At 38.6% G+C, this 26,858-nt stretch overlaps 1 protein-coding gene and 1 pseudogene across 4 annotated transcripts in view; both read right to left on the bottom strand.

The window, feature by feature from the left end:
• The window catches only part of MTHFS (methenyltetrahydrofolate synthetase), a 108,546-nt gene extending 88,780 nt beyond the window's left edge, over nt 1-19,766 (bottom strand). For 2 of the 4 annotated variants that reach the window (XM_074234022.1, XM_074234024.1), the window contains exons 1-2: nt 19,630-19,766; nt 8,887-9,148 (exon numbers count right to left, since the gene is read on the bottom strand). In XM_074234022.1, the coding sequence (XP_074090123.1) occupies nt 8,887-9,148; nt 19,630-19,749 (382 nt within the window). In that variant the 5' untranslated portion in view covers nt 19,750-19,766. Of the gene's footprint in view, nt 1-8,886; nt 9,149-10,356; nt 11,192-19,022; nt 19,226-19,629 lie in introns of those variants that run through there. The other 2 variants (XM_074234023.1, XM_074234025.1) reach the window with 2 other exon arrangements.
• LOC141523123 (U6 spliceosomal RNA) lies at nt 5,849-5,949 on the bottom strand (annotated as a pseudogene).
• Nucleotides 19,767-26,858: the final 7,092 nt, after the last annotated feature.

The following is a 26,858-nucleotide window of genomic DNA, read 5'->3' as shown; positions in this document are numbered from 1 at the left end:
ATATGGACTCGGGTGCTCGTGGCTCCAGGGCTGGTGCTTCGTCTATTGCGCCACCTGGCCATATTATTACTATTATTTTTTTAATTTTTTTTATTTTAATTTTTTCTCTCCCCTTTACTTTTTTTCGCCCAAGCAAGTCTATCTATATTCTTGGGGGGGGGGGGGTATTTTGTTTACTTGTAAACAAGAATATTTTATTAATGTAAAAAAACATTTGTACAAAATGAGAATAAAAAAATAAATTAAAGGCAACTTAGATCAATGTATACCATGGAAACAATGTAAAAGACTAACAGACTGCCTTCTATGGGGAAGTGGGGGGAGGGAAGTAAGATTAGGGGGGAAATTGTAAAATTCAAAGTAAATAAAATCTTAAAAAAAAAAAAAAGACAGAATATAGTAGAGGGCTACATGTACAGACAGAACTGAATTCATTCATTCCCCAAGACTCTTCCCTCTCCTAAGCTTGCCTGATGCTGTTGAAAGGCCAGCATCATCCTACCAGCCAGGTCTCCTCTTTTTTTTTTTTTTAAGGTTTTTTGCAAGGCAATGGGGTTAAGTGGCTTGCCCAAGGCCACACCGGATTTGAACCCAGGTACTCCTGACTCCAGGGCCGGTACTTTATCCACTGTGGCCACCTAGCTGCCCCCCAGGTCTCCTCTCGATGTCATTCTTGCCCCCTCACTTTCACTCCCCCCACTCAGCCAATCTATAGCCAAAGCTTGTTGTTGGTCCCTTGGTTTCTCTGCCACACTACCACAAACCTGGTTCAGACTCTCACCTTGCTCCCTTCTAAACTATTACAAAATGTTTCTAACTGCTCTCCCTGCCTCAAATCCCTTCAAAGGCATTTTTCTAAGATGTAGATCTGACCCTGGCACACTCCTGCTCCCTAAGCTTCAATGGATCCCTATTACCTCTAGGATAAAATACAAACTCCTCTTTGGCTCTTTATAATCTGACCTCTTTCTTACATTTTACTGCCCTTGAGTCACTCTCTATAATTCAGTTCACTAATCTATAATTCCTAGAACAATATAACTCTCATCTCCACGCCTTTACATTGGCTGTTCCAAGACTAAGTGTGCACCCTCTCCTCTCCTCTCCTCTCCTCTCCTCTCCTCTCCTTCTCCTCCTCCCCTCCCCTCCCCTCTGCTCCTCTCCTGACCTCCACTTTCAATTCCCCTGATTTCCTTTAAGACTATACCCAAATTCTACCTTCTGGAAGGGCCTTTCCTGGTCACCCTCTAGCAACTTCCCCTCTAAGATTATCTTCCATTTATAGTGGATATATTTTGTAATTATTCAGTTATTTACATAACTTCTTCATTAAAATATAAGCTCCATGAAGGCAGGAACTGTTTTTGCCTTTCACTGTATCTCAAGGATACTTAGCACTCACCAAGGGCATAAAAATTGTTTGTTGACTAAGATGTACAAGCACAAAGAAAAATGGACCTCCAATTGAGAGGAACCAATTTTCCAATTTACTTTTGTTGAAGAATTCCATATTAAATTTTTTCCTTAGGGATCCAGGAATTAAACTTCTGTTACTACATGAAGTTCACTGTTTTCCTAGACTACATAAAATCAGAGAGCACCTGCACACCATGAAAGCATATTTTAATCTGATCACATAGAAGACAATCTGGAGCTCTAATCAAGTTGTCTCAAAGACTTGATAGCTAGAGCTGTGCTTTGAAAAATTAACATCCTATCACATTCCAAGCTGTTAATGCAAATGAAAACCCAGGGTACAAAGAAGAGTGATAGGGAAAAAAAGGGATAAGGACTGACTATACCTATGATTTCATCAGCATAGTGAATTCCCAAATAGGAAACTCCCTCACCTCTCCTTGCTGATTAGTCCATTTTCTTTTTAATAAAAGAATAGAAAAGGTCAAATAAGTTTTTACTTTAAACTTGCCTTTTTTTAAATCAAAATCAGTGGTGTCATGAAGAACACCAACTCCTACTTTTTCTTTACTCCACTTGAACGCATATTTTCAATCTGTTGTTTTTTTTTAAGTGAATCTACTGTTTTTAAGTTCACTAAAAATAAGCACATTCAAGTGGGAAGGAAAGTATGGCAAAGTAAAATGAGAGCCAGGAGACATGGGTTCTGTTCTCTGTCAAGTTCTAATTTACTATGGGACCATGAATTTGATCAGTCTGGTTCTGTGACCAATTCTATACAATGAAAGAATTGGACTAAAGCAATGGTTCCCAAAGAGAGTGCTGGAGCACAATCCAATGCCACAAAACTCTTCCCCAAGCTCCAGACCTCTGTGTTTGAGCATTGGCTCTGGAATCAGAGGCCTGGGTTCAAATGATGAAATGATCAATGTGATCTTCAATAAGGCACTTGAATAAGGAGTTTCCTCATCTGTAAAATGAAGGAAGTGGAATGGACAGTTTCTGCAGATTCTTCTAGCTTGAAATCTGTAATGGGAAGACCCCAGTCTTCAACCTCTGCTGTGGTATGCTGCCTTCTCTTCCCATTTACCATATGACAATAGCAGCCCCATCCATCCCGATGCAAAACTGTGTTTTTTGCTGTGAATGATGAGGAAGTAAAGAAAAAGGAGGATGAAGGGGTAGCAGAGGGGAAGGAGAGGCAGGAGAATCCCAAGACTTCAGGCAATCTGGAGACCCAATTCAATTCCCTGGGAACCTTTATTGTTGCCAACTTAAATGCCCACTCTTGTCTCAATTCCTTATGACAAAAAATACTATGTTGTAAGAAATAAAAGTTTTGAAAACCCCTCCACTAAATGAATTCTAAGATTCCTTTTGGCTCTAAAATCCTATCATACTGTGATTTTTCATTTGAGTGGGGAAAAAAAACGCATACCACTAACACAAAATTCCTGAGAGACTCCAAGATTACTGTCAGAACTCAGTTAATTGCTGAGAGTATTCAAATTTTCTTAGCAACCACCATATATCCAAATGAATTCTACAATTTATAAGAGAAGTCAGATAAACACAAATTGACCCACGTGGGCAATTCAGTTTGCTCTACAAGTCGTTTGCACTATTAATAGAGAGAGCATCATCACAATGGCCTGGGGAAGAAACTGGCTTAGTCAGCACTAAAGCTGGCGGGAACAGGACAACCAGGGTATCCAGCTGGTGTGGCAGCATTTAAGACTTAAGATATTTGAGGAAGAGGAAGGGTAGTTGCTAGTAGATTTAATTATCCAGACCAGTTTTTGTGCCTTTAGATAGTTTGAAATGTTCTCAGATTGAGGGCAAGACCCAAAGACCAGCAAAATAGTTAAATACTTGTTTTCTACATACTTCTTCAATTCCAGAAATCAAAAGAGAGTAATTATGCACCAGATATCACATAATTAAAGATAAATGCACAGAGATAAAAAGATGCACAAGGTACAAATCCAGTTAATTAAGTCCAGAAACCTTTATCGCAGACTCTCATTCAACAACCTGCATTCACATGCCTGCCAGAGTCTGGATGACTGACGGGGAGTCAGCTGGAGAGATGCCCTAGCAGGAATTGTCGCAAAAATCCCCCAACTTCCATAAAAAGTGGCAGACACTAATTCTACTCAGTCACAAGAAGCAGTGAAGAAGGAGATAAAGCACTGGGCAGGATGGGAAAATATACCAAGAAACAAATCTGATGGTATTTCTCAGTGCTCACTGATCTTGCCCTTCAGCTGCATTTGACACTGTTGACTACGCTCCCTTTGCTGGATGCCTTCTCCTTTCTGTTTGTTTTGGTTTGGTGTTGTTGTGCTACATTATTCTCTCCTAGTTCTCCTCCATCTGTCTAACTACTCCTTTTCAAAGGCTGTTTTGCTGGCTTTTTACCCATAAAATCAACCGTGGGTTCTCCTCTGGACCCTCTTTTTATTCTACACTATCTCATAGTGACCTCATCAGTTTTTGCGGTCATCTCTTATGGATGGCTCACAGATTACTAACTAACCCCAGTCTCTTTCATGAGCTTCTTTCCTATATAACAAATTGCTTTTTGGACATTCCACATTGGATATTCCAGAAAGATTTCAATTTCAATATATTCAAAAAAGAACTTATCAAAGGCACCTCTCTGGCTCACAATCTCCATGATGACCTCAATTCCTCATTTTCTTTCATCTCACATATTAAATTAGTTGCCGAATTTTGTCATTTCTACCTCCATAATATCTCTAACATCTCACTCCATCTCTTACTCATGTAACTACCACCTCATCACTGCTCTGAAAATTATAACAATAGCCTACTAATTGGACTCTTTTCCTCAGGTCTCTCAGTATTCTAATCCATCCTCCATATATCTAAGGTGATTTCCTCAAGTGCAAATAAATCCAAATCATTCCTTGACTAAATAAAATACAATATTACCTCTTTCCTCTAATATAAAATATCAATTCTTCCTATTTGGTTTTTAAGTCCTTCACAACCTGGACCCAATCTATCTTTCCTGACTTACTATATATTACTCTCTTTCCTTATTTTCCACTTATCTGAAGAAGACACTAAAGACATGGGGAAAAAATCTTGGACCATGTTATTACAAACAAAAAAACAATTAAGAGAAAGAACATCAATAATGGTGACCTATATGCCTACTTTCCCAACTATATAAAATTTTTATGAAAATAATCAACATCAAGGATATCCTTGATGAGACATTAAAAGGAAGAAAAATCTGTGTTAGATTAATATTTAGAGGAATTTTAAATTGTTTTTAACTATTAGTTAAAAAGTTGTCTAAACCTCCCAAATCAGGTATCACCAAGCACAACTTGGAAGATCTGCTGGAAAACTCTGCCAGACTGAGCATGGCCCAGGCCAGCATGACCCTCAACACAGTCCCAGCCAGGAAATGGAAGCAGGCCTGAGGAACCATCCATCAGGGGACCACCTAGCAGCTATTTCCAAGGCATCAATCCACAGAAGGTAAGGGGATGGGGGGAGACTGTCGTGGACTCTCTGCTATGCCTGGGACAGGACTCTTGTACTTTGTACATATTCAGACTCTGGTCACAGTCTGCACCTACCCCACCCCTTTGCCATAGAGCAGAAATCCTCCTTACAACCCCAGGGCAGAAGGGAGGACTTGTGGTCACCCACAGTCTAGAGCACAGAATAGGAGAGCTGTCAGAGTCTATCATAAGACATTGAAGGAGCTGAGGTCCTTGTGTGTGTGTGGGGGGGGTCCCAATTACACTCAAAAGTTTTGGAAGCACCTCAAAACCAGGCTGGGGAAATGAGTAAATAGGGAAAACAAAAAAAAACAATCTGACCATAGACAATTACTTTGGAACCATAGCGGATCAAAATACACACTCAGAAGATGACAAAGTCCAAGTTTCTGTATGGAAAACCTCCAAGCAAAGTTGGAATTAGTTTCAGGTTATAGAAGAGCCCAAAAAAGATTTTGGGGAGCAGCTAGGTGGAGCAGTAGATAAAACACTGGCCCTGGAGTCAGGAGGACCTGAGTTCAAATCCAGCCTCAGACACTTAATAATTATCTGTTTGACTTTGGGCAAGTCACTAAAAAGCAAAAACAAAAGATTTTGAAAATCAAGTAAAGGAGGTAGAGCAAAAATTGAGAAGAGAAATGACAGCAATGTGGGAAAGTCATAAAATCTAAGACAGTAGCTTAGTGAAGGAAATACAAAAAACTACCAAAGAAAATAACATGTTATAAACCAGTTTAGCTCAAATGGCTGTCTGATAGTCTTTACATTCTTTCCATGCTATACAATGATGTAAATTGAATGTGTTATAAGAATAAACATAACCCCTCCCCAAGAAGATGAGAAACCACAAGAACAGAGAAAAAATATATTTCAGTCTATGTTCAGATTCCAAAAATATGGAACGCTTCACAAATTTGCACGCCATTCTTGCACAGGGGCCATGCTAATCTCTGTATCATTCCAATTTTAGTGTATGTGCCAAAGTGAGTACTAGGTCAAATGGAAAAGGCAGTCCAAAAAAAGTTAATAAGGAGAAAAATGCCTTAAAAAGCAGAATTGGTCAGATGGAAAAGTAGATTGTGAAGAAAATAATTCCTTCACATGTAGAATGAAGCAAAGGGAAGCTGATGACTTTGTGAGAAATCAAGAAACAATAAAGCAAAACCATAGGAATAAAAATTAGAAGAAAATAGGAAATATCTTATTGGGAAAACAACCGACCTAGATCAGGAGATATAATTTAAAAATTATTGGGCTACCTGACAATCATGACCAGAAAAAAAGAGGTTTGATTTCATTTTTAAAGAATTTCTACAGAAAATTGCCCTGAGATCCTAGAAGCAGAGGGTAAAATATAAATTAAGGGAATCCACTTATCTCTTCCTGAAAGAGATCCCAAAAAAATAATTCCCAGGAATATTATAGCCAAATTCCAGAACTCCCAAGTCAAAGAGAAAAATATTACAAGTAGCCAGAAAGAAATAATTCAAATATCATGGCCCTTAGGTCAGTATTACACAGGATTTAGCAGCAACTGCATTAAGGGACATGATATTCCAGAAGGCAAAAGAGCTTGGATTACAACTGAGAATCAACTACCCAGCAAAACTGAACATTCTGCTTCAGGAAAAGATGGACATTCAATGGAACAGAACTTTCAAACTTTCCTGTTGAAATGGCCAGAGCTGAACAGAAAGTTTGATCTTCAAGTACAGGACTCAAGTGAAGCATAGAGAGGGTAGACACAAAGGACTGATTATAAGGGATTTAATGATGTTGAACTGCATGTATTCCTTCATGGGAAGAAGAGACGAACCTTCTCATTTATAGAGCAGTTAGAAGGACTGTGTGTGTGTGTGTGTGTGTGTGGAGAGAGAGAGAGAGAGAGAGAGAGAGAGAGAGAGAGAGAGAGAAGGTGAGGGGGAATGAGTGAGATTTCATTCTCATCAGAAATGGCTGAAAGGAAACACACTTAATAGGGTATAGAAATCTATCTTACCCTAGAGGGAAAAAGGAGAGGAAGGGGATTGTAGAAAGAGAGGGCATGGGGGGAGAAGGGAGAGGGGATATAGATGCTAGAGGAGAGGGTAGTCAGATACAACACACTTTTTTTTTTTTTTTTTGCAGGGTGGTGAGGTTAGGTGGCCTGCCCATGACATGGAGCTGGGTGGTTGCTGGGTGTCTGAAGTGGGACTTGGACTTGTATCCTCCTGGCCCCAGTGCCAGTGCTCTGTCTTCTGCCACTCCAATATCCCATAACACACTTTTGAGGAGGGATAAAGTGAAAGGAGAGAGCAAACAGAATAAATTGGAGTGGGGAGGAATGCTTGGAGGGAAATATAACTAGCAATAGCAACTGTGGGGGCAAAAATATAGAAGTAACTTCTCTGATGGACTTATGATAAAGAATGTGATCTACCCCAGAGATAGAACTAATGGAATTCGAACACAGACTGAAGTACAATTTTTTTCTTTTTCCTCTCACTTTATTTTTCATGAGGTTTTTCTATTTTTTGTGGTGGGAGGGGGATAATGTTTACTCTTACAACAAGACAGCAAGACTATTTTAGGAAGGAAGGAAGGAAGGGAGGGAGGGAGAGAGGGAAGGAGGGAGGGAGGGAGAAAGACAGACATACTTATAAATATCTAGGAATGATATTCTTCTTCCTCATTTTACTTGTAGAGGAATAGATCAGTGGAAATGCCTTCCTACTCTGGCATTTACTTTTATTCATAAATTTAAATTCTTCCTGAAGCTTAATTATATTCTGAATAAAAAACTGTGGTACAATAGAGATCAGGCTGAGTGAAGGAAGCAGAGACAAAAGAACAATATATTAAATTAATTGCTGTTTGTTCTTTGTGATTCCATTTGGGGTTTTCTTGGCAAAAGTACTTGAGTGGTTTGCCATTTCCTTCTCTACCTCATTTTACAGATGAGAAACTGAGGCAAATAAAGTTAAGTGACTTGCCTAGGATCACACACACAACTACTAAGTATTTGAGGTCATATTTGAACTTAGGAAGATGAGTCCAATTCCAAGTCCAGTGCTTTATCCACTGACAAAAGGCAAAGAAAATCAAGTCAAACAAAACTGATCATGTTGGTGCCAAATTACCGAAGTTAAAGTACATATTCTTCCTTTCTGCTAACAACCAATAAACTCTAAAAGTGGAAAATAACACGTAGATCAGACATGAATGCTCAGCTGGATGGTTATTTTTTTTCATAATTTAACTCTCTCAAGTATTTTTGCTTAACTACTACTTGGAGGAAACATTTTCCAAAGGGAAAGAAATGGTATTTGTTGGGAAGCCTATACAGTATCAATATAAAATGAATCTGTATTCTCAAGTTATTTTCAATGGGAAAAAAATATTTTCACTTCCTAAAACTTCTTAATAAAGGAAATAATGATAAAACAAATTAATAAAATGGCCAATTCTTCACTGAAATCATACTAATGATGAAGAAAGGGGAAATCAAAAAGCATCATGTAACTTCAAGGCAAGTTTAAAATTTATAACAACAAAAACTTAAACACTGCAAAAAATTGTGAAATTATATTTTCTATAATAAGTAATTTATCCTACAAGAATATTTGTTATTTCTATGTCCACTGTTATCCATGCTCAAAAATCAGTAATCATAAGATGAATGGTGATCTTGTTAATATTGTGGTCTGGGGCATTTATATCTCAAAATCTCTTCTACTCTGCAATGAGGTCAAGTCTAATTCCAACTCTATAGGAGGCAGGCTGAAATGAACAGGCCAGGACCTTTCTTAACTAGCTAAGCTACTGGAGAACCAGAAAGACTTCTTGCTCAACCTACACTATAAGGGTGAAGGAAGCAACCAGGTCTGAATGACTGCAACATTTGGATTATATGCATGGTAAGGTAGAATTCAGTTAGGAAGCAACTCACCTGTTGACAAAGCCTCCTCTCGCACATCATCATCACTTGGCTGATGAATGTTCCAAGAAGTTTTGGGAAGCGAAAAAATCTCTTCGGCTGAAAATAACTTGACCATATCCATGTGGTTGCTCTTGAATTTGTATCGAGGGATAAAACATGTTTTGCCACGTTGAAAAATATCCTTGATAATTTCTTCTGTTTCAATTTCATCCTGCATGCTCAGAAAGATTGAAATTCTCTGAGACTCTTGATATTTATGGTGAGCAATTACCTAAGTAGGAAAAGATTACAATTATATTTAAGAAACCACTGAAAACATGATAAGCATTACTTAAAAATCTTTCTACTTCCTCTTAGTTTCTTTCCAATAAAGGCACTGTTGTATAAAGAAAAAGCACTGGCAGAAATTAGAAAGAAAATGGGTACCCACTAGGAAAGAGCTAAAATGAATTGTGAAATATGAATGTAATGGATTATTTTGCTATAAGAAATAATAAACATGAGGAATTCAGAGAAACATGAGAAAGCATATGAATTGATACAGAGTGAAGCAAAAATCAAGATAATTTATACAATTTCTAAAACAATACAAACAGAAAAAAAGGATAAAATGACATCTAATTTGCATAATTATAGAGAATACTCTGAAGATAAGGAAATGTTCCTCACCCCTTTTCCTGAGACATAGAATATCACATCTACTATCAGAGATGGTCTATGTATTGGTTGATTTTGCAGAATATTTTTTCTTAAAAAGGAAGGATCATCAGGTAGATGTAATACATTAAAGGGAGGAATAGATCTAGGAATAATTACAATATAAAAACAAGACAACAATAAATCTTAAAAAAGAAAAAGTCAGCATGGTAAATTGAACAGAATTCCTTTCATTTACTACCTATATGACTTCAGACAAGTAATTGCCCTAATCTAGGTCTTCATCTGAAAAATAAGAGGTTGGACTAGATGGCATCTAAAATCTCTTCCAGATTTCAACTTATGATCCTATGGTAAAGTACTATCATTTTAAATCACTATTCTTTCATATGGAGCAGTTTGTTGTGGAGTTGTCTGCTTTGATCAGAGTTCTAAGAAATAGTTACTCTAATTCAAAGTTCTAAAATAGTTTCTGGTTTTCTCATTTTGAATGAAAAAAAATGTGAAAAGCTGTAATAACCTAGAAAGATATCAATACCAGAACTTTCTATGATTATAGGATAAAGGTAATTTATCTGACTAAAGACAGAAGATGACAACTCCACTATTAACCATAAGTTAAAAGGGGGTAATCTGCAGAAAGGACCCAGACTAAAAAGAAAGAGCTGAAAGAACAGATTTAAGAACTGAATCAGCTAAGTTTGAAGCTGAAAGTGATGACATTGAAGTTGCTGTTGAAAAAGAAGTACAACTGAGTACAGAAACAGCTTAGAAATTAAAAAAAAAAATCAGAGAAGTCACTGAACAGATTGACTACTTTACCTAAGATACCATGCCCAGTATGAGGTGTTAGTAAAACACAGTATGGATCAACTCATCTTGGCAGTGAACACATCTGTTCAACACAGAAACTAAATTCATCAAGGAACTTTTAGGGACATTTCCTGGGAAATAGAGAAGACACCAAAGATTACAGTTCCAGAGTTGTATGCCACTCAGAGCTCACTCATGTGCCTACTTTCATCCACAGATACTGAGTACACTGGTAGCAGGAGTGCTACTCATCTTTAGGGGTTGACTATTATGTATTTATGATTCCTACATTTGATTTAACTATACAAATACGTTATCATTTCTTTTGTTTTATTGTTAAGTAAATGCTTGTGTTTTAGATCTAAAAATGTCACACTATTGTCAATGTTTGGTTTTTGGTGAGGTGAAGTACATTAGTGGAGGTTCAAGAACTGAAGTGATATATGATGGGACTGTATTTCTCCACATTCCCTGGGCCCATCAGACAAATTGATGGAGGGGTTCTGGGAACCTCTACCTGTCAGTATGTGTGAGAGAAGATTGGCGTGATCAAACCAGAACAAAAAGTAATTTGAAAACCTGAAACCACAGGACTTATTTGAGAAGTGTGAAGCATTATAATGTGGGCAACCACTATGATCCTACTGAAAGCACAAAAATAAAAAGGCAACTGGGTTAGGAGCCAAAGTTCTTAGGCTCCATTTCTGGCCAGGTCAGAATATAAAAGCTATCTAAATGACCTTCAGCACCTAACATAATCTCAGGGATCCTTTCTATAATATCCTTTAAAAGTGGGATATGGAGTCTGGGGTGTCCATTAATGGAAAGAAGTCAGACGACCTGGGTTCAAATCATGCCTATGCCACTTACTACCAATGTGACCTTGGGCAAGTCATCTGTTTCCCCAACTACAAAACCATAGCATTGTATCAACTGACTATTAAGGTCCCTTACAACTCCTTCTCTATGATTTGATGACTTCAAGAAGCAGCCCCATTCCACTTTGGAAAGTTTTCATTGTTAGGAAGTCTCTCCTTGTATCGAGGCAAAAATCCATCTTCTGTAACTTCCTCTCATTGTTCCTAGTTTTGCCTTCTAGGTCCCAAGTTCCTCCCTAGGAAAAGAAAGAGGATAATTTCTTCTCTGCTTAGCTCACAGGATTGTTGTAAGGGGAAATAAAATTGGGTGGGATCTGTAAAAACATTTTACTATATGTAAATGCTACTGGGAATGATTATTGTTTCTGCTTCATAAATTCTTCAGAAGTTACATTTTTATAGAGTAATAGAACACTGAGAAATAGCTTCCCAATTTCATAGTTCCTATATGCTAAGCTCAAGACATGCAGCATCCAGGATTCCAATCTTGGGGAGGGGGGGGTCATCCTTTTGTGCACGCAGATTTTAAAATATGTGGCACTGAAGTGATCTTCCTGAGCTAATGCAACATAAAAAATCATCCTCCTTCAGACACCCCAGTGAAGAGTTTCTCTGAAGTGGACAAAGGACTTGGAGTCTCTCATTGGGACAAAGCCCATATAGCTTAGTGGCTCTACCTGAGCCTGGGTCCTGCTAGTCCAGCCTTTGAGGACCCAAGTCATCTCTAAGACATGATGAAGCCCTGGAGGAGACTTTCATGGGGGAACTATAGATGAAACTGCACAAAATTCAGAGTCAAATCACTTCTAATGAAAATGATTACTTACAATCAATCTATATTCAGTTCTGTATTTATACTTTTTAAAAAAAAAACCTAATGTTACATAAATTTCCCAAAGGACATCTTGAACAAAAGAGTTATATTTTCTGTGTTGCTGCCAATATACATTTCCTAAAATAAAAGTTTTAACCTGCCTGAATAAAGTGAAGACTTTAAGTCCTACTGGGGAAAATGCCAAGATGTTATAAGACTCTCTCCAGGTAAATCATGTTCCAGAAAGAATGATAAAAATTTATTTAAACCATCCTATTCACATGTCCCATCAAATGAAATGGAGAGGCAAGTTTGTATATCATTATTGCTATTTTTTAATTCAGTCAACTCAACCAAATGGCATTTATTAAATACCTACCATGTGTCAGATCCTGTGGTAAACCCTAAGGATACAAAGAAAGACCCTGCTCTCCCGGAGAAATCTAGTGGGAGAGACAACAAGTAGCAGAAGGAAGCCACTAGCATTAAGGGGGAGATCAGGAAAGGATTTTTGAAGAAAGTGAGGCTTTAGCTGAGATTTGAAGGAAGCCTTGGAAGTTAGGAGGTGAGATGAGAAGGGAGAGAATTCTAAGCATGGAGGTCAGCCAATTAAAATACAATGTCAGGAGATGAAATGTCTTGATCCAGGAGGAGCAGCAGGAAGGCCAGGATCATATCATAGAATATGCCAGAGATGGAAGGTATAAGAAGATATTAAAGCCAATGAGTTTTCATTAGGGACCTCCATTTGCCATTCAAGCAGTCATCCTTGGGCAAAGTAGATGAGGGTGGGAGCTCCAGGCTACAAGACTCAGATAGTAAGAACTAGAGCTGACAGACAAAAGAAGAGGCTGTATCAATAAAATAAACACATTAATTAATGTCTATACATAAACCCATTTCTAAAACCATCCTCCTCTTCTTTCTTTCCTTGATAAATCCAAGGCCAGAATCTCCCACTGATATCTTCCCATCATTGATTCTTTTTAATGGTCATTTCACTCAAACTTCACCTGCAAAATATATGAGGAGGGTTTCTGCCATAAATGACATGTCTCGGTCCTTCATTCCTCTAGAGATGGCTCTATATTTTGTTAAGTATGGCATATAAATAATAACTTGCATTTATTTAGATCTTCACTATTTACAAAGCATTATCCTCTCAATAACCCATTGAGGTTTAAATATTATTATCCTCATTTTACTGATGAGAAAATAAAGGCTTAAAAAAAGTAAAATTGGTTTGTCCACAGTCACATGGCTGGTCATGAAGCACAGTTAAAATTGGAATCTCATGGTCCTTCTTGTGTTTAACATGTAATCTTTCCTATCCAAATATCACTGAATAAGCAAAAAACAAAAAAAGGAAGAACCCTTATAATTCCCTTCCTCAAATAAAGTATTCATCCTTGAGGTTCCAGCTAATAACGCCACACCATTGGCTACTTGTTGGTGTGGCGTTATTAGCTAGAACCTCAAGGATGAATACTTTATTTGAGGAAGGGAATTATAAGGGTTCTTCCTTTTTTTGTTTTTGCTTATGGTATCCTAGATATTTATTTATAAAATAACACAAAACATTTATTAAACCCTTACTGTATGCAGAATAGTGTTGTAAGCATGAGGAGAGACACAAAGTGTAGATAAAACATAGTCTCAGCTCATATGGAGATTATAAAATAATAGGATGATAATAATAATAACATCAATATGGCATGGTAAGTGCTCTAGAGAATACAAAACAGTGCTAAGGGAAGTCTGGAGGAGAAGATTGTTAACAACTGGGAAATTATGGACAGTTTCATGAAAGTGGTGGCATTTAAATTGGCCTTAAAATGATGAGCACTAATAGGCAAAGTGCTCAGGGAAGAGAATAGTAAGCCAGAAAACCATACAAGAGGTTATATCTGAAGATTATAAAAAGAATAATCGAGTATTATGAAAAGGTACCCAAAAAGGTCATAATTGATTTACTGAGATTCACAGAAGAGTTTAGAGCAACTGGCATCTCCATTTAGTTAGGCACAAAAATCTAGTCATTTCTATTCAAAGGCAGCTAAACAAACTTCTTATATTGCAAGAAAAAGCAAAAAATTTGCTAAAAAATAAATAAAACCTGCTCCCAAAAGCTACCAACAAGAATGACAGAAGACTGAAGGTCCTGTTTCTGGCAAGTTTGGAGGGCAAGTGGGATTATGTGGCAATATGTCAAGAATGTCATGCTTCTATTTCTGCCAAGTGATAAGTCAAACAAAATGTATAGCCAAAGTGGAGAATAATCTCTCTACTAGAAGAAAACAAGAAAGAGCTAAAAGAAAGCTTCTCTCCGATAAACAGAGTGAATTCCTTCAAATAAAGAAGTGCTTCAAAGAGAAAACAAAGAATATGAAAATTCTGACTTGGAAGAGGGAAAACAAACTGGAAAGGAAGGAAAGGAGGGAGGAAGGAAAGAAGGAAGAGAGGGAGGAAGGGAGAAAGGAAGGGAGAGAGGAAATAAGCATTTATTAAGTGCCTACTATGTACAAGGTTCTGTAAAGCGCTTTACAAATATTACTTCATTGGAGCTTCACAACTACCTTGGTAGAGTAAACCCAAAACTGCAAAAACCTTAAAAACAGAAGGTTAAAATAAAATGACAGAAAATATAGGTTAGACATTTTAAAGTTTTATTCTCTAAAATCTTACCTCTAACCTACAGGTACTAGTCATTTAGGCAATGGCCACACTTGAATTGGCAAAGAGATAAACTTGAAAACAAAAAAGAAAATATCAAAAATGATTAATTTATTTTGTGACCTGACCATGAAGGTTGTATAATATTAACTTGACCAAAAGCTCCTCAAAGACTTTCATCCTTGTATAATACTATCTGATCTCATGGGGTGGCTAGGTGGATAGAGCAGTGGATAGAGCACCGACCCTGGAGTCAAGAGTATCTGATCTTTTTATTCTCTTCTGGCAGGACAAGTCCCCTAGCATCCTGATCATTGTCCTCCTGAGTTTGTAATTATTAACATAGGGGGAAATACCTAGGAATCTTAATTTCTTACTAAGTTGGCAAAGGGACTGATAATGAAGGCTGAATACTATCTAAAAAATTTTTTATCAGAAATGTAGTTTTGAGAATCCTATTATACTCAACAGTATAATAATGATTAGTCTCCACTTTTTTACAGTTTTGGAAACTGAAACAAACAGAAGTCTGGGACTACCTGGACTTCAGTATCTGAAGCTAAACTTCATCTCAAGTCTTCCTGACCCCAGCCAGGTTCAGGCCTCTATCTCTGCATGACCCAGCTACCTAGGGTATGGATCTACAATGTGGAGAGACTCCCCAGATGTGTCAGAGCTAATGACCACAATCTACTCCTATTGATTCATATGGGGACAAACAATACTAACAGAAAGAATGGAGAACATACTGCCAGGTATTATGAACCCCATGGAAGAAATTGAAAACTTCAGAAAAAAAAAACGGTATTTCCATTACAGCTGCTTATTGAAGTAAGGCCTTCAGGACAGAGGCTAATTAGAAAAGTGAACAACTAATTAAAAAGATGGTTCCTGAGAATAGAATTTAGATTTCTGGTCTATGGCTTAAAATATAGTAATGATGATTCTTGTCCAAGAAGAATATACTTAATGAGGTAAGAAATATATTTTCCTATCATCTTGTGATGCTAACTATGAGCCACAGGGCATTCATTGACTAAGATTTTTTTTTTTAAGTCATTTATAAAAGATGGAAGAAAGGGCAAAAATGGAGAATAAATACAAAAAAATAGCACAATCTTATAAAAAAATCAGAGATGCTGAGGTTTAGAATAAGCTAAGACTAACAAAGAATGCAAAGCACAACAAAAAGTTGGGATTTTTTTAGCTCTTTTGGAGACAAAGGGAAGATCAAATAAGGGAGGAGCATTATGAAAATTGGATGGGACAATAATAATGAAGGAGTTAAAGAAGGAAAAACCTCTAAAGTCTTTTACTCATTCTTTCTAAGGAGAATGGTCTTTGGGCTAGGAAAAAAGAATAAACAGGGTGAACAGAGGGTTGAAACCCAAGCTAAATGAGAAGATGGAAAGAAAATACTTATCTACCCTCAGTAGATAAGTTCATATCACCAGACCCAGATCAGTCATACCACAGGTACAGAAAGAACAAGAACCTGTATGTCCTGTGATTCTGGCAGTGAACTTCAAAAGGTTACAGAAAATGGATGAAGTACCCCAAAACAGGTAGTCAACAAATGTGCTAATTTTCATAGGAAATTATTATTCAAACCAGTGAACATGATCAACATTCTGACAAAATTCTAAAATGTTTTATTAAAAGTATCTACTAAAAGTATTAATGAGTAATTAGAAAAGTTAAGAAAAGGCCAAATCATATTAGCTTTTTTTGATGAGGTTTCTACATTAGATCCGTCTATGGGGGTGGCTAGATGGCACCAGTCTTGGAGTCAGGAGTACCTGAGTTCAAATCCAGCCTCAGACACTTAACATTTACCTAGCTATGTGGCCTTGGGAAAGCCACTTAACCCCACTGCCTTGCAAAAACCTAAAAAAACAAACAAAAAAACCCCAAAGATCTGTCTATGTTCATGATTTTCTCATGTTTTTAAAACTGCTGTAGTAATAGTAGGAGGAGGAGGAGGAGGAGGAGGAGCAGTAGCTAAAAATTATATAGCAGCTGAACAGCTAGCTGGCACAGTGAATGGAGCACTGACCTTGGAGTCAGGACAAACCTGAGTTCAAATCTGCCTTGGACACTTGGACACTTACTAGCTGTGTGACCTTGGGCAAGTCACTTAACCCTGACTGTCTTTCATCTGATTCATATCTGGCCATTGGTTTCTGTAAGGAGATGACTTTAGAGGAGAAAGAGAAGCTGATGTCCTAGCACAGCACCCCCACACACACTCAAATCCAATTCATGTGTTTGTCATGACATCACCTCCCTGATGTCATAGTCTTCTTCAAAAATGAAGGAAAAACATTATCATTATTGTTGTTGTTATAGCACTTACTAAATGTTATTATTAGCTCCATTTTACAGATGAGAAAACTGGCAAATGGGGCAGCTAGGTGGTACAGTGGATAGAGCACTGGCCTTGGAGTCAGGCTTACCTGAGTTCAAATCTGACCTCAGACACTTAATAATTACCTAGCTGTGTGGCCTTGGGCAAGTCACTTAACCCCATTGCCTTGCAAAAACTAAAAAAAAAAAAAACCTGGCAAATAGCTGTTATGTAACTTGGCTATGGTCACATAGCTAGTAGTGTGTAAAAAAGGATTTGAACACAGGTCTTCATGACTCCAGGTCCTACTATTCCACCAAGCTAGAGCACAAGCTCTGGTAGGTCCTATGAAGTTGGAAAGTCTTCCATTATGAGCCAAGTACCAGCCCAGACAATTCACAGAAGTTCATCACTAAGTGGGCTGCAAAGGGATGAAAATTTTAGCCAATAGAATCTTCTAAGACCATCTTCTGAATTAAAGAGTGTTGCAATATGAATTTATTAGGGTATCATTCACTACAAAGAAATGATGGATTCCTGAAGTATTAAAATATTAGGGTATACTCTATGGGAACCACCAATATAAAAACTTCCTCCACTAATTTAGATCAGCATATTAATGGTATTCATAGCCTTACAGATGTCTGATCTTGGAGTCAGCAGGGTCTTATACTAGGGGTCTGATGCTAAGCAAGCCATTTAACTTTTCAATGCCCCAGGTAACTTTCTAAGTGATTTAAAATATGCTTACACAATCTCTCGTTTATATAGCTTTCTAAGATTTATAGGGTATTTTCCATACAAAACTATGAGAGGTGGTACAAATAGTATTATCCCCATTTTACAAATTAGGAAATTCAGGCTCATATAGATAGGACTCAAAGTCACACAGCTAATGAGCTCTGAAGTCAGAAGCAAAGTCCTAGGTTTGTTATTGTTTCTTGTTCAGTTGTATCAGATTCATCATGACCCCATTTGAGGTTTTCTTGGCAAAGATACTGGAGTAGTTTGCCATTCCCTTCTCCAGCATATATAAACAGGTCCCAGGTCTTCTGACTCCAAATCCATTAATCGAGCCATTTCATTTAGCAAATTCTTCTCCCCTTTCTACAACCTAGGAAAATCCAATCCATCTTTCAAGGCACAGATCAAATTTCACTTACTTCACAAAAGCATCCCTACTCACTCCAAGAGAAAAGGGATCTTTTAACACTAACTGCTTCTCTCATTCAAACGGCAAGGTTTTTTTTTAATTTCAGTGCAAACACTTTTCATTATCATAGATCTACAGATTTAGAATTGGACGTGATCCCCGAAATCCTCTGGTCCTATTCTTTCATTTTGCCAATATTTTTATTTATATTTTTTATTTTAGTTTTTGCAAGGCAAATGGGTTTAAGCGACTTGCCCAAGGCCACACAGGTAATTATAAAGTGTCTGAGGCCGCATTTGAACTCAGACACTCCTGACTCCAGGGCCGGTGCTCTAGCCGCCCCCCAACAAGCTTTAGAAAGGGGCAATTGGGGCAGCTGGGTGGCACTATGGATAAAGCACCAGCCCTGCAGTCAGGAGGACCTGGGTTCAAATCCGGTCTCAGACACTTAATAATGACCTAGCTGTGTGGCCCTGGGCAAGACACTTAACCCCATTGCCTTGCAAAAACCTTAAAAAAGAAAGGAGCAACTGAGTAGCCGGTGGTGACAGTCTGTAACCCGGGTCAGAGTTCAGGGTGAGCCTGTCATCTTGATGACTCACGATGTCAAGCTTTGCTATATTGTTTCCAAAAATTTCCCTTTTACAAAGAGATACTTTGTATCTTTAACGATTTTTTTTATTATTAAGTATCTGAACCCAGGTCCTCCTGACTCCAGGGCCGGTGCTTTATCCACTGCGCCACCTAGCAGCCTCTCTTTAACGAATTTTATGGCAAAATCATTCATTCGTTCAAACATTGATTAAATACCTGGAGAGAAGGGAGAGTGACACCCCAGAACCCGAGTTGAGCAGAAGGGATGAACCCCTCCTGGCAGCGGGCAAGACCCTTTGGGGATAAAAACCACATCAAGCTTGCGTTCTCAGGCGTGCCTTGCAGAACCCCGCGTGCAGAAGTGGCGCCTTTGTGCCGCAGAAAGCTTGCAGCAGCCACCTCCCGCCAAGAGGGCAGCCTGGGCCTCTCCGCCCACTTTACGGCCGCCACTTGTAGGGATTTGGGGACTTCTCCCTTTTTAACCTCCTCTTGGGACTCGCCTAGCTGTAAGGAAGGACTGAGGTCTAAGTGCCGCACTGGGGAGGGGGGGCGGGCAGAGGGAAAGAGGAGCGGGAATGCCAGCTCTTCCTAAGGCCAGGCTCCCGGGCAGGGCAGCAGCCAATGAGATCAAAGCTCCCGGGCGCAGGCGCGAGTCCAGGAAGGGCTCCCTCCGAAGGGCGGGGGCGCGCACGCTAAACGCCAGAGGGGGCGGAGTCGCGTCCCTCGAGGCGTGCTTGCGGGCGCGCGCCCGCGCCTGGGGGCGAGCTCTCCCGGGACGTCCTCGCCGCGCAGGCCCGAGGCATTCCCGCGTCGCCCCGCGCACCTTCTCCGTCAGCAGCCGGGACTGGCGGAGCCGTTCCTGGGCGCTCAGCGCCCGCAGCCGCCGCTTCAACTCGGCCCGCAGGTTGTGCTTGGCCCCGCTCACAGCTGCCGCAGACGCCATGTTAGCCCGCCCCGACAGGCCCCGCCCCGGAAGGCCCCGCCCCGGAAGGCCCCGCCCCCGTGGCGGGACCCGGAGGCCGGGCCGCAGGAGCCCTGGCTGGCGGGAGCCCAAGGACCGGCCCGATGTGGTGTGCGCCCCGCGATGAATTCTGCTAATCTGGAAAGAAAACGAGCCCATCCTTCCCCGGCCTCCGGGGGTCCCCTCTCCTTCCCTTTAGAAATAAGGGCGGAGGAGGGAAGTTCAAATGCAGCCTCAGACACGGACGCGCTGCGTGACCTTGGCCAAGTCACGTAACCCTGATGCCTCACATCCAGGGCCGTCCCCCGTTGTCCTGAGCCCTATCTGGCCACTGGGCCCGGATAGCTCTGGATTCACCGCTTGTCATGGCATCACCTCCCCAATGTCACGGTCTCCTTCAAGTCAAAGGACGACCTTGATGATGATGATGATGATGATGATGTCTCCTTCAAGTCAAAAGAAGACCTTTATGATGATGATGATCATGTCTCCTTCAAGTCAAAGGACGACCTTGATGATGATGATGATGATGATGTCTCCTTCAAGTCAAAAGAAGACCTTTATGATGATGATGATCATGTCTCCTTCAAGTCAAAGGACGACCTTGATGATGATGATGTCTCCTTCAAGTCAAAGGACGACCTTGATGATGATGATGATGATGTCTCCTTCCAGTCAAAAGAAGACCTTTATGATGATGATGATCATGATGTCTCCTTTCAAGTCAAAGGAAGACCTTGATGATGATGATGATGATGATGATGATGTCTCCTTCCAGTCAAAAGAAGACCTTTATGATGATGATGATCATGATGTCTCCTTCAAGTCAAAGGAAGACCTTTATGATGATGATGATGATCGTGATGTCTCCTTCAAGTGAAAGGATGACCATTATCATTATTATTGTTGTTGCTGTTATCATTATCATTATTATTATCATTATCATCATTATTATCATTATTATTATCATCATTATTATCATTATTATTATTTATTAGAAATAAGGTAATTTGTGCAAGATCAGAATTTTCCTAGGTGGTTCAATAAAGAAGGAAGATTGGTCATTTCTCTTTTTCTGATATAAAATAAAGGGACCTCTCACTGCTTCACAAAGTTAGCTTGTCATTAGGATCAACTTTTGTTTTGTTTTTTTTTTAATTAAAGATTTTATTTATTTTGAGTTTTACAATTTTTCCCCCCATCTTACTTTCCTTCCCCCACAGAAAGCAATTTATCAGTCTTTCCATGTTGTACATTGATCCAAACTGAGTGTGATGAGTGAGAAATCATAGGATCAACTCTTAATGGCATTTATTTATGTAGAATGGAAAAGTCGTTTCCTCATTATATTTAGCCTTTTAGGTTGTACAAAATGCTCTTCTGAGAATAGTACTATGAGTTAGGTAAACCTTATTATATAGATGAGAAGAGTAACTCAAGAAGCTTTTATTAAGGGCCTTGAGTGCTGAGTGCTAAAGTAAAATAACCAATGAAGGTAAACACCCTGTACCTGTTAGGTGTATTTATAAAATATATATAATTGAGTCTGGGGGAAAGGAGTCAGTAACAACTGGAACAATCAAATGCCTCTTTGTAAGTGGCACCTGAGCAGAGCCTTGGCAGGAGCTAGAGTTGGAAATTATGTAAAAATCACCAAGACAGGAGATGGAATGACAAGGAAAAGAAGGTCAGGGTGACTTGAATATAGAATCCATAGGAGGAAGTAACTGGAAAATATGAGGAATCAAACTGATGGCATTTAAATGCCAAAGGAGTTTGTATTTTGTCGTAAAGGGTAATAGGCACTCACTGAAGTTTTCTGAGTCACACAACAAGATTTATGCCACAAGAATTTCAGTTTGACAACTGGGGAAAGACTTGAGAAAAGACCAATCAGGAAGTGATTTCTTTAATCAACATGTAAAGCAATGAGGGCTGGAGCTGCTATAGAAGTGTGAGGAGAAAGGTCAGAAAAGAAAGATTGATTGGCAACTCCTTAGGTTGAGGGAGAAGAAAAAGTTGAGTATTCTTCCAAGAATGGTAATAAACTTGACAGAAATAAGAAGTTGGAATTATGGCTGAGTTTGTGGTGGGGAAAATACATTTTTGACATGCTGAGTTTAGGTAGCTGAGATATCCAAATGGAGCTACATGGCAGATTATTGGTGCTATGGGACTGAATATAATGATAATAAGGGAGAGAAAGTCTGAATAAGCCATTTGATGGACATCTGTATAGAAATAAGTGAACCCAAAGAAATTAGGGGTCAAGACAGAGCCCTGGGGTCTACCATACTTAAAAGAACTTAAGAAACATAAGTGGTGTCACAACTAGTAACAGAACTGGGACTAAAATCTAGCTGCTTCTGACCTCAATAATGAACATAAATAATTCAATGGACATAAGTCTGAGGCCTTGGGGGCTATTAAAAACTTTGGCTCTATTCCCTATGCTTCAACCATATGTGATAATTTATGAAATATTTCACATCTCTATATACACACATGCACATACACCTACCTCTTCAAAGAAATGAGGTACACTTTCTCATCTTTTCTCTGGAACAACATAACTATAAAACACTGTTTTTCTTTTATCATTCTTTCCATGTTATAGTGTTATAGTGTTTATTTTGATTTCCTGGTTCTGGTTGTTTTATTATATAGAATTTTGTTGAAATCTTCCAGTTTTTCTCTGTGTGGGTGAGTTTGCACAAGTTGAGTTCCACAAGAATATGAAGGGAGAGTCTTAGTTTACATTACAAAAACTGGGGTCTGCCTGTATTGATGCCTATGGGCAAGTGTGTGAGTGTAAGACTTAGCTTCAACCTGATCAAAACAAGAGATTAGATAAGATCTGCAATCTTTTCCTTTGTGCAAGCTCAAGGAGACAACTGTTTTCTCCCCTGTGCTCTTTAGTAAAATGAGCAGGGTGGGGAAATATGGGGATGATTGAACTAAATAATTGTAACCCCAGCCAAAGATTGGTGGGACAGGCTAGGAACTAGCCTTTCAAAGTTTATAGAAGACCTAGCATTTCCAGATTCTGGGCCCCTCTCCCCTTGAGAGGGGTGGTCCTTTTACTAAAACATCTTAATAAAAACTATTTTAATCACTCTGGATTAAGTATTTACAAGCCATTTATAACATCTGAATTCTCATATTTGTTATTCCTAAGATAAATTAGCCTTCCTTCATATTCATATAATTTTCTCTTATGATTATGATACCCATATCATAGTATGGTATGACAGTAAACCTAGTTAAAAGTCCTACCTCAGACAAATACTGACTTGTGTGGAAGGGGAGGATAGGGACAGTGCTGAGTAAAAACTGAACCAGATGAAAATATAATTGGGAAAAGTTTAACAAAATAAAAAGCAATAAAATAGATAATATATTTAGAAACTAAGACAATATGTAGCCTACAGAGATCCTTATGGATGGCTTAGTGGCCCTCATTTCTATTTACATCTAACCTCACTGCTTTAGACAAACTCTTTTAAGATTTAGTTGCAGTTAAAGTGATTGCTTACCCACATTTTTCTCTCATGAGAGTTCCCTATGTCCATGAAATTATAGGTTCATCCCTACCCCTATATTTTTGAAACAAAATGTATTTAGCAATTCCCCAATTGGTGCCAATAACTCTATTTGTATTCTTGAGCTTATCTCCTTTGAAAGGTTACCTTTTCAATCATTTCCCCTCATCTTTGATCTCTTTGTATCTGCTGACTCCTTTTCCAAAGCCTACAAATATGTGATAGTCTTCTCCATTCTTGCATAGAATTTAGGTTCTTAATTAATGTTGAATTAAATCCATAAAAAAAAATTTTCATTTGACTTTGCAGTGCTTATTCTCCATTTTAGAAAGAATTTCTTAGAAAGAACCTTCACCTCCCACTCCTCAGCCCTAGCAAATTGTTCTTAACTCTGACCTTACTGCTCTTTTGAAACTGCTCTCTCAGTGGTTACCAACCTCTTAACTACTAGACTTTTCTTAGTCTCTATTGTACTTCTCTGTAGTGTTTGATGCTGTTGATCACCCCCTCCTCTTGGATATTCTATGCTCCCTGAGCTTCCATGTCCCTGTTCTCTCCTACTTCAGTTACTGTTTTGCCTTTGACTTTTTCCTCTCCTTAGCTGTGTCGCCTGCAGGGCATGGCACTGACTACCACATCTTTAAAGAGTCTCCATGACTGGGACTGGCTTGCTTACTCACTCCAATTCTACTCATGCTGTCAGGTCATAGTGGTTATCTAAACTAGGGTGGCCATATGCTACAGCTTATTCTCAGGAGTCTAAGGACAACCTTGCTATGGGGGGATATATATGTCTGCAATTCAAAATTGTAATTTCTGAACCCCTGCTAATATACCTACCATTTAAACAAATTAGCCAAGATGATAGCAAACTCATAAAACATTTACTAATTTACGACAAAATAAGAATCATAACATGATAGTCTACCTGTAAACCTGGGTCACATTATTCCCACCAAGACAAAAGTGTCTTTGAGAAGTTGTAGGCACAAACTTAGAGAAGGCAGAAATCATGGGAACTAGCAACTCTGGATGATCAGTTTTTATATCTTTAGTCTTAGGAACACCCTCAACTTTTCATTACCTAGTAGGTAATGGAAACATTTCACTACTAGTTCTTTACTCTCTTCTTAGATAAAGCTGTTTCACTGCACTTTCTGGCCATTGAAGCAAAAATAAGCTCTGTTTTTTTGTCACTTCTATCTATAAAGCTTGGAAATATCTTCTAGAGAAGACATATTTTTCCTATTTAATCTTCAAACATCAGATGATTTTGCTTTCTCCAGCTTCAAGCATCCAATCTTCTCTCCAATCAATTCAGCTCCCAGGTTCAACTGTGGAACCACTCCATCTCTATCTAGTTAGCTTGACTTAGAGCAGCAGCTTCTGATTTCTCAATGTTTAGTTCAAAATTCCTGTTTTTGTCTCTCCTGTCTCAGATTAGTGCCTATTCATGTGTTAATGACCGACTACTATGTTAGGTTTAAAAATTGAAAGTCTAAATTTTTGTCATATATAACATAACATATAATAAATATATGGCAGTTCTTTGACTCAGAATTTCCCAGCAGTAAATTTCCAAGTCCTAAAAGCAGTTATATGTAAATTAGCTTCTGGGAAACAGCTAAGACTCTGAGGGTCCCCTTTCAGTTAGGATCCTCTCAAAACAGTGTCTCCAAGGAATGAGGGGCTGGGTTTTTTTGGGGGGGTTTTTTTAGGTTTTTGCAAAGCAAATGGAGTTAAGTGGCTTGCCCAAGGCCACACAGCTAGGTAGTTATTAAGTGTCTGAGACCGGATTTGAACCCAGGTCCCCTGACTCCAAGGTTGGTGCTTTATCTACTATGCCACCTAGCCGCCCCTTGGGGCTGTTTTTTTTAACCAGGTTATTTCCCAGGTCCTCTCCAAACAGTTTATATTTCTCCACAAGCTGCTTCTTTCTCTTTCTCATATAAATGTCCTTTATCTTCCCCTTTAAATAAAATGTCTACATAAAAATGGGGCATTGCCTTATCTATCTCCCTCACAGTATGGTTTTCTGCCACAATCTCTGTACTTTGATTTCTTCTCTTTCTGCATTATTCCTGCAGTATCCTCATCAGCTTCTGTAGATTCAGATATTTCTATAGACCCGGCTCCCAAATTCACACATATACACACACATCTGCAAATACATATTGTGCACATGAATGTACCCCAGACTGGAAAATCTTCCAGCCTTAGCTCTGCCTCTCAAAATTTTACTAAGATTGAGCTCAGGTGCCCACTTACTACATGAACCTTTTTTTGAGCCCTAATAATGTTTTCTCCCTCCTCAAATTTTGCTTATATGTGTTTGTGCATATGGTGTATCTCCCAGTTTAACAGAAGCTCTTGACAGTAGTGACATTGATTCTTGATTTTGTATTCCTAGAAGCCAGTAAGTTACATGGATAGTAGGAATGTAGTAAATTTGGTCAAATTGAATTAATATGGAGTATAAGACCAGAAGCAGAGAAATTAGAAGATCCCTGCAATAGTTAAGTCTTGATAAAGTTAGGCAAAATGGAAGTAGTAGGATAGATTCAGATGCTTTTTGACAGAAACATTAGGCCTTGGGGAAAATGAGATAGTCAAGGATCACCACAAGATTTCAAGATGTCAGAGTTCTAGTAGCACAATGGAGAATGATCTAGAATCTATGTTAAATGAGGAATAGTTAAAAGAATTACTTAAGTTTAACCTAAAGAAGTAAAGAAAAGGGAGATGTAATATAAAATCTTGTTTTGTTTTTATATGTACCTTCAGTACATATAAAATGTCTTGTTCATAGAAGACAATAAGAATTTTTAAAATGAAATTCAAATGTGGTATCTGTATGCAGCTAATTATATTATATAGATACTTATAAAATACGTTTTAAGATTTACAAAGTACTTTACACATTTTATTTGATTTCCATAAACATCCTGTGAGGTACCTACTATAAGGTATAATTATCCCCATTTTACAAATGAGAAAACAAAAATTCAGAGGGTGAATAATCAGTTCAAGGTCATGCAGCTAATGAGTGTTGGAGGCAGACTTTGTTGAATCTAATTCTTCTTGACTCCTTAGTTTAGCACTCAGTACACTTCATAATTTGAAAATAAGAAAATAGACTTCATCTGTTTTAACCAGATGGCAAAAGTTGGATTAATGAGTTGAAGCTTCAAGGAAGTACATTGCAGTTCAAATAAGGAGAAAACTTTGCTAACATGTAGGCTATCCAACAGTGGAACAAGCTGCTAAATGATTATGTAAGAAATGGTTGAGAAGGGCCTTGGACATATTGTCTTGGTTTTTAAATATATTAAGTGACTTGCCCAAGGTCACACAAGAGTGAAAACTAAATGTCTGAGGCTGAATTCGAACTCCTGTCCTTCTGACTCCAAGGCTAAGCGTTTATCCACTGCCCTATCTAGCTGTCCCTAGACCTAAAATAGCTTCTAACTTCCCCACTCTATGATTTTCTTCTAAAAAGAATAAGAAATTAATCTCCCAAGTTCCAGTGAAGTAGAATCTATGGAATTA

The sequence above is a fragment of the Macrotis lagotis genome, chromosome 4 (genome assembly GCF_037893015.1).
Source record: "Macrotis lagotis isolate mMagLag1 chromosome 4, bilby.v1.9.chrom.fasta, whole genome shotgun sequence".
NCBI lineage: Eukaryota > Metazoa > Chordata > Mammalia > Peramelemorphia > Peramelidae > Macrotis > Macrotis lagotis.
This window is presented reverse-complemented; position numbering and strand designations above follow the sequence as displayed.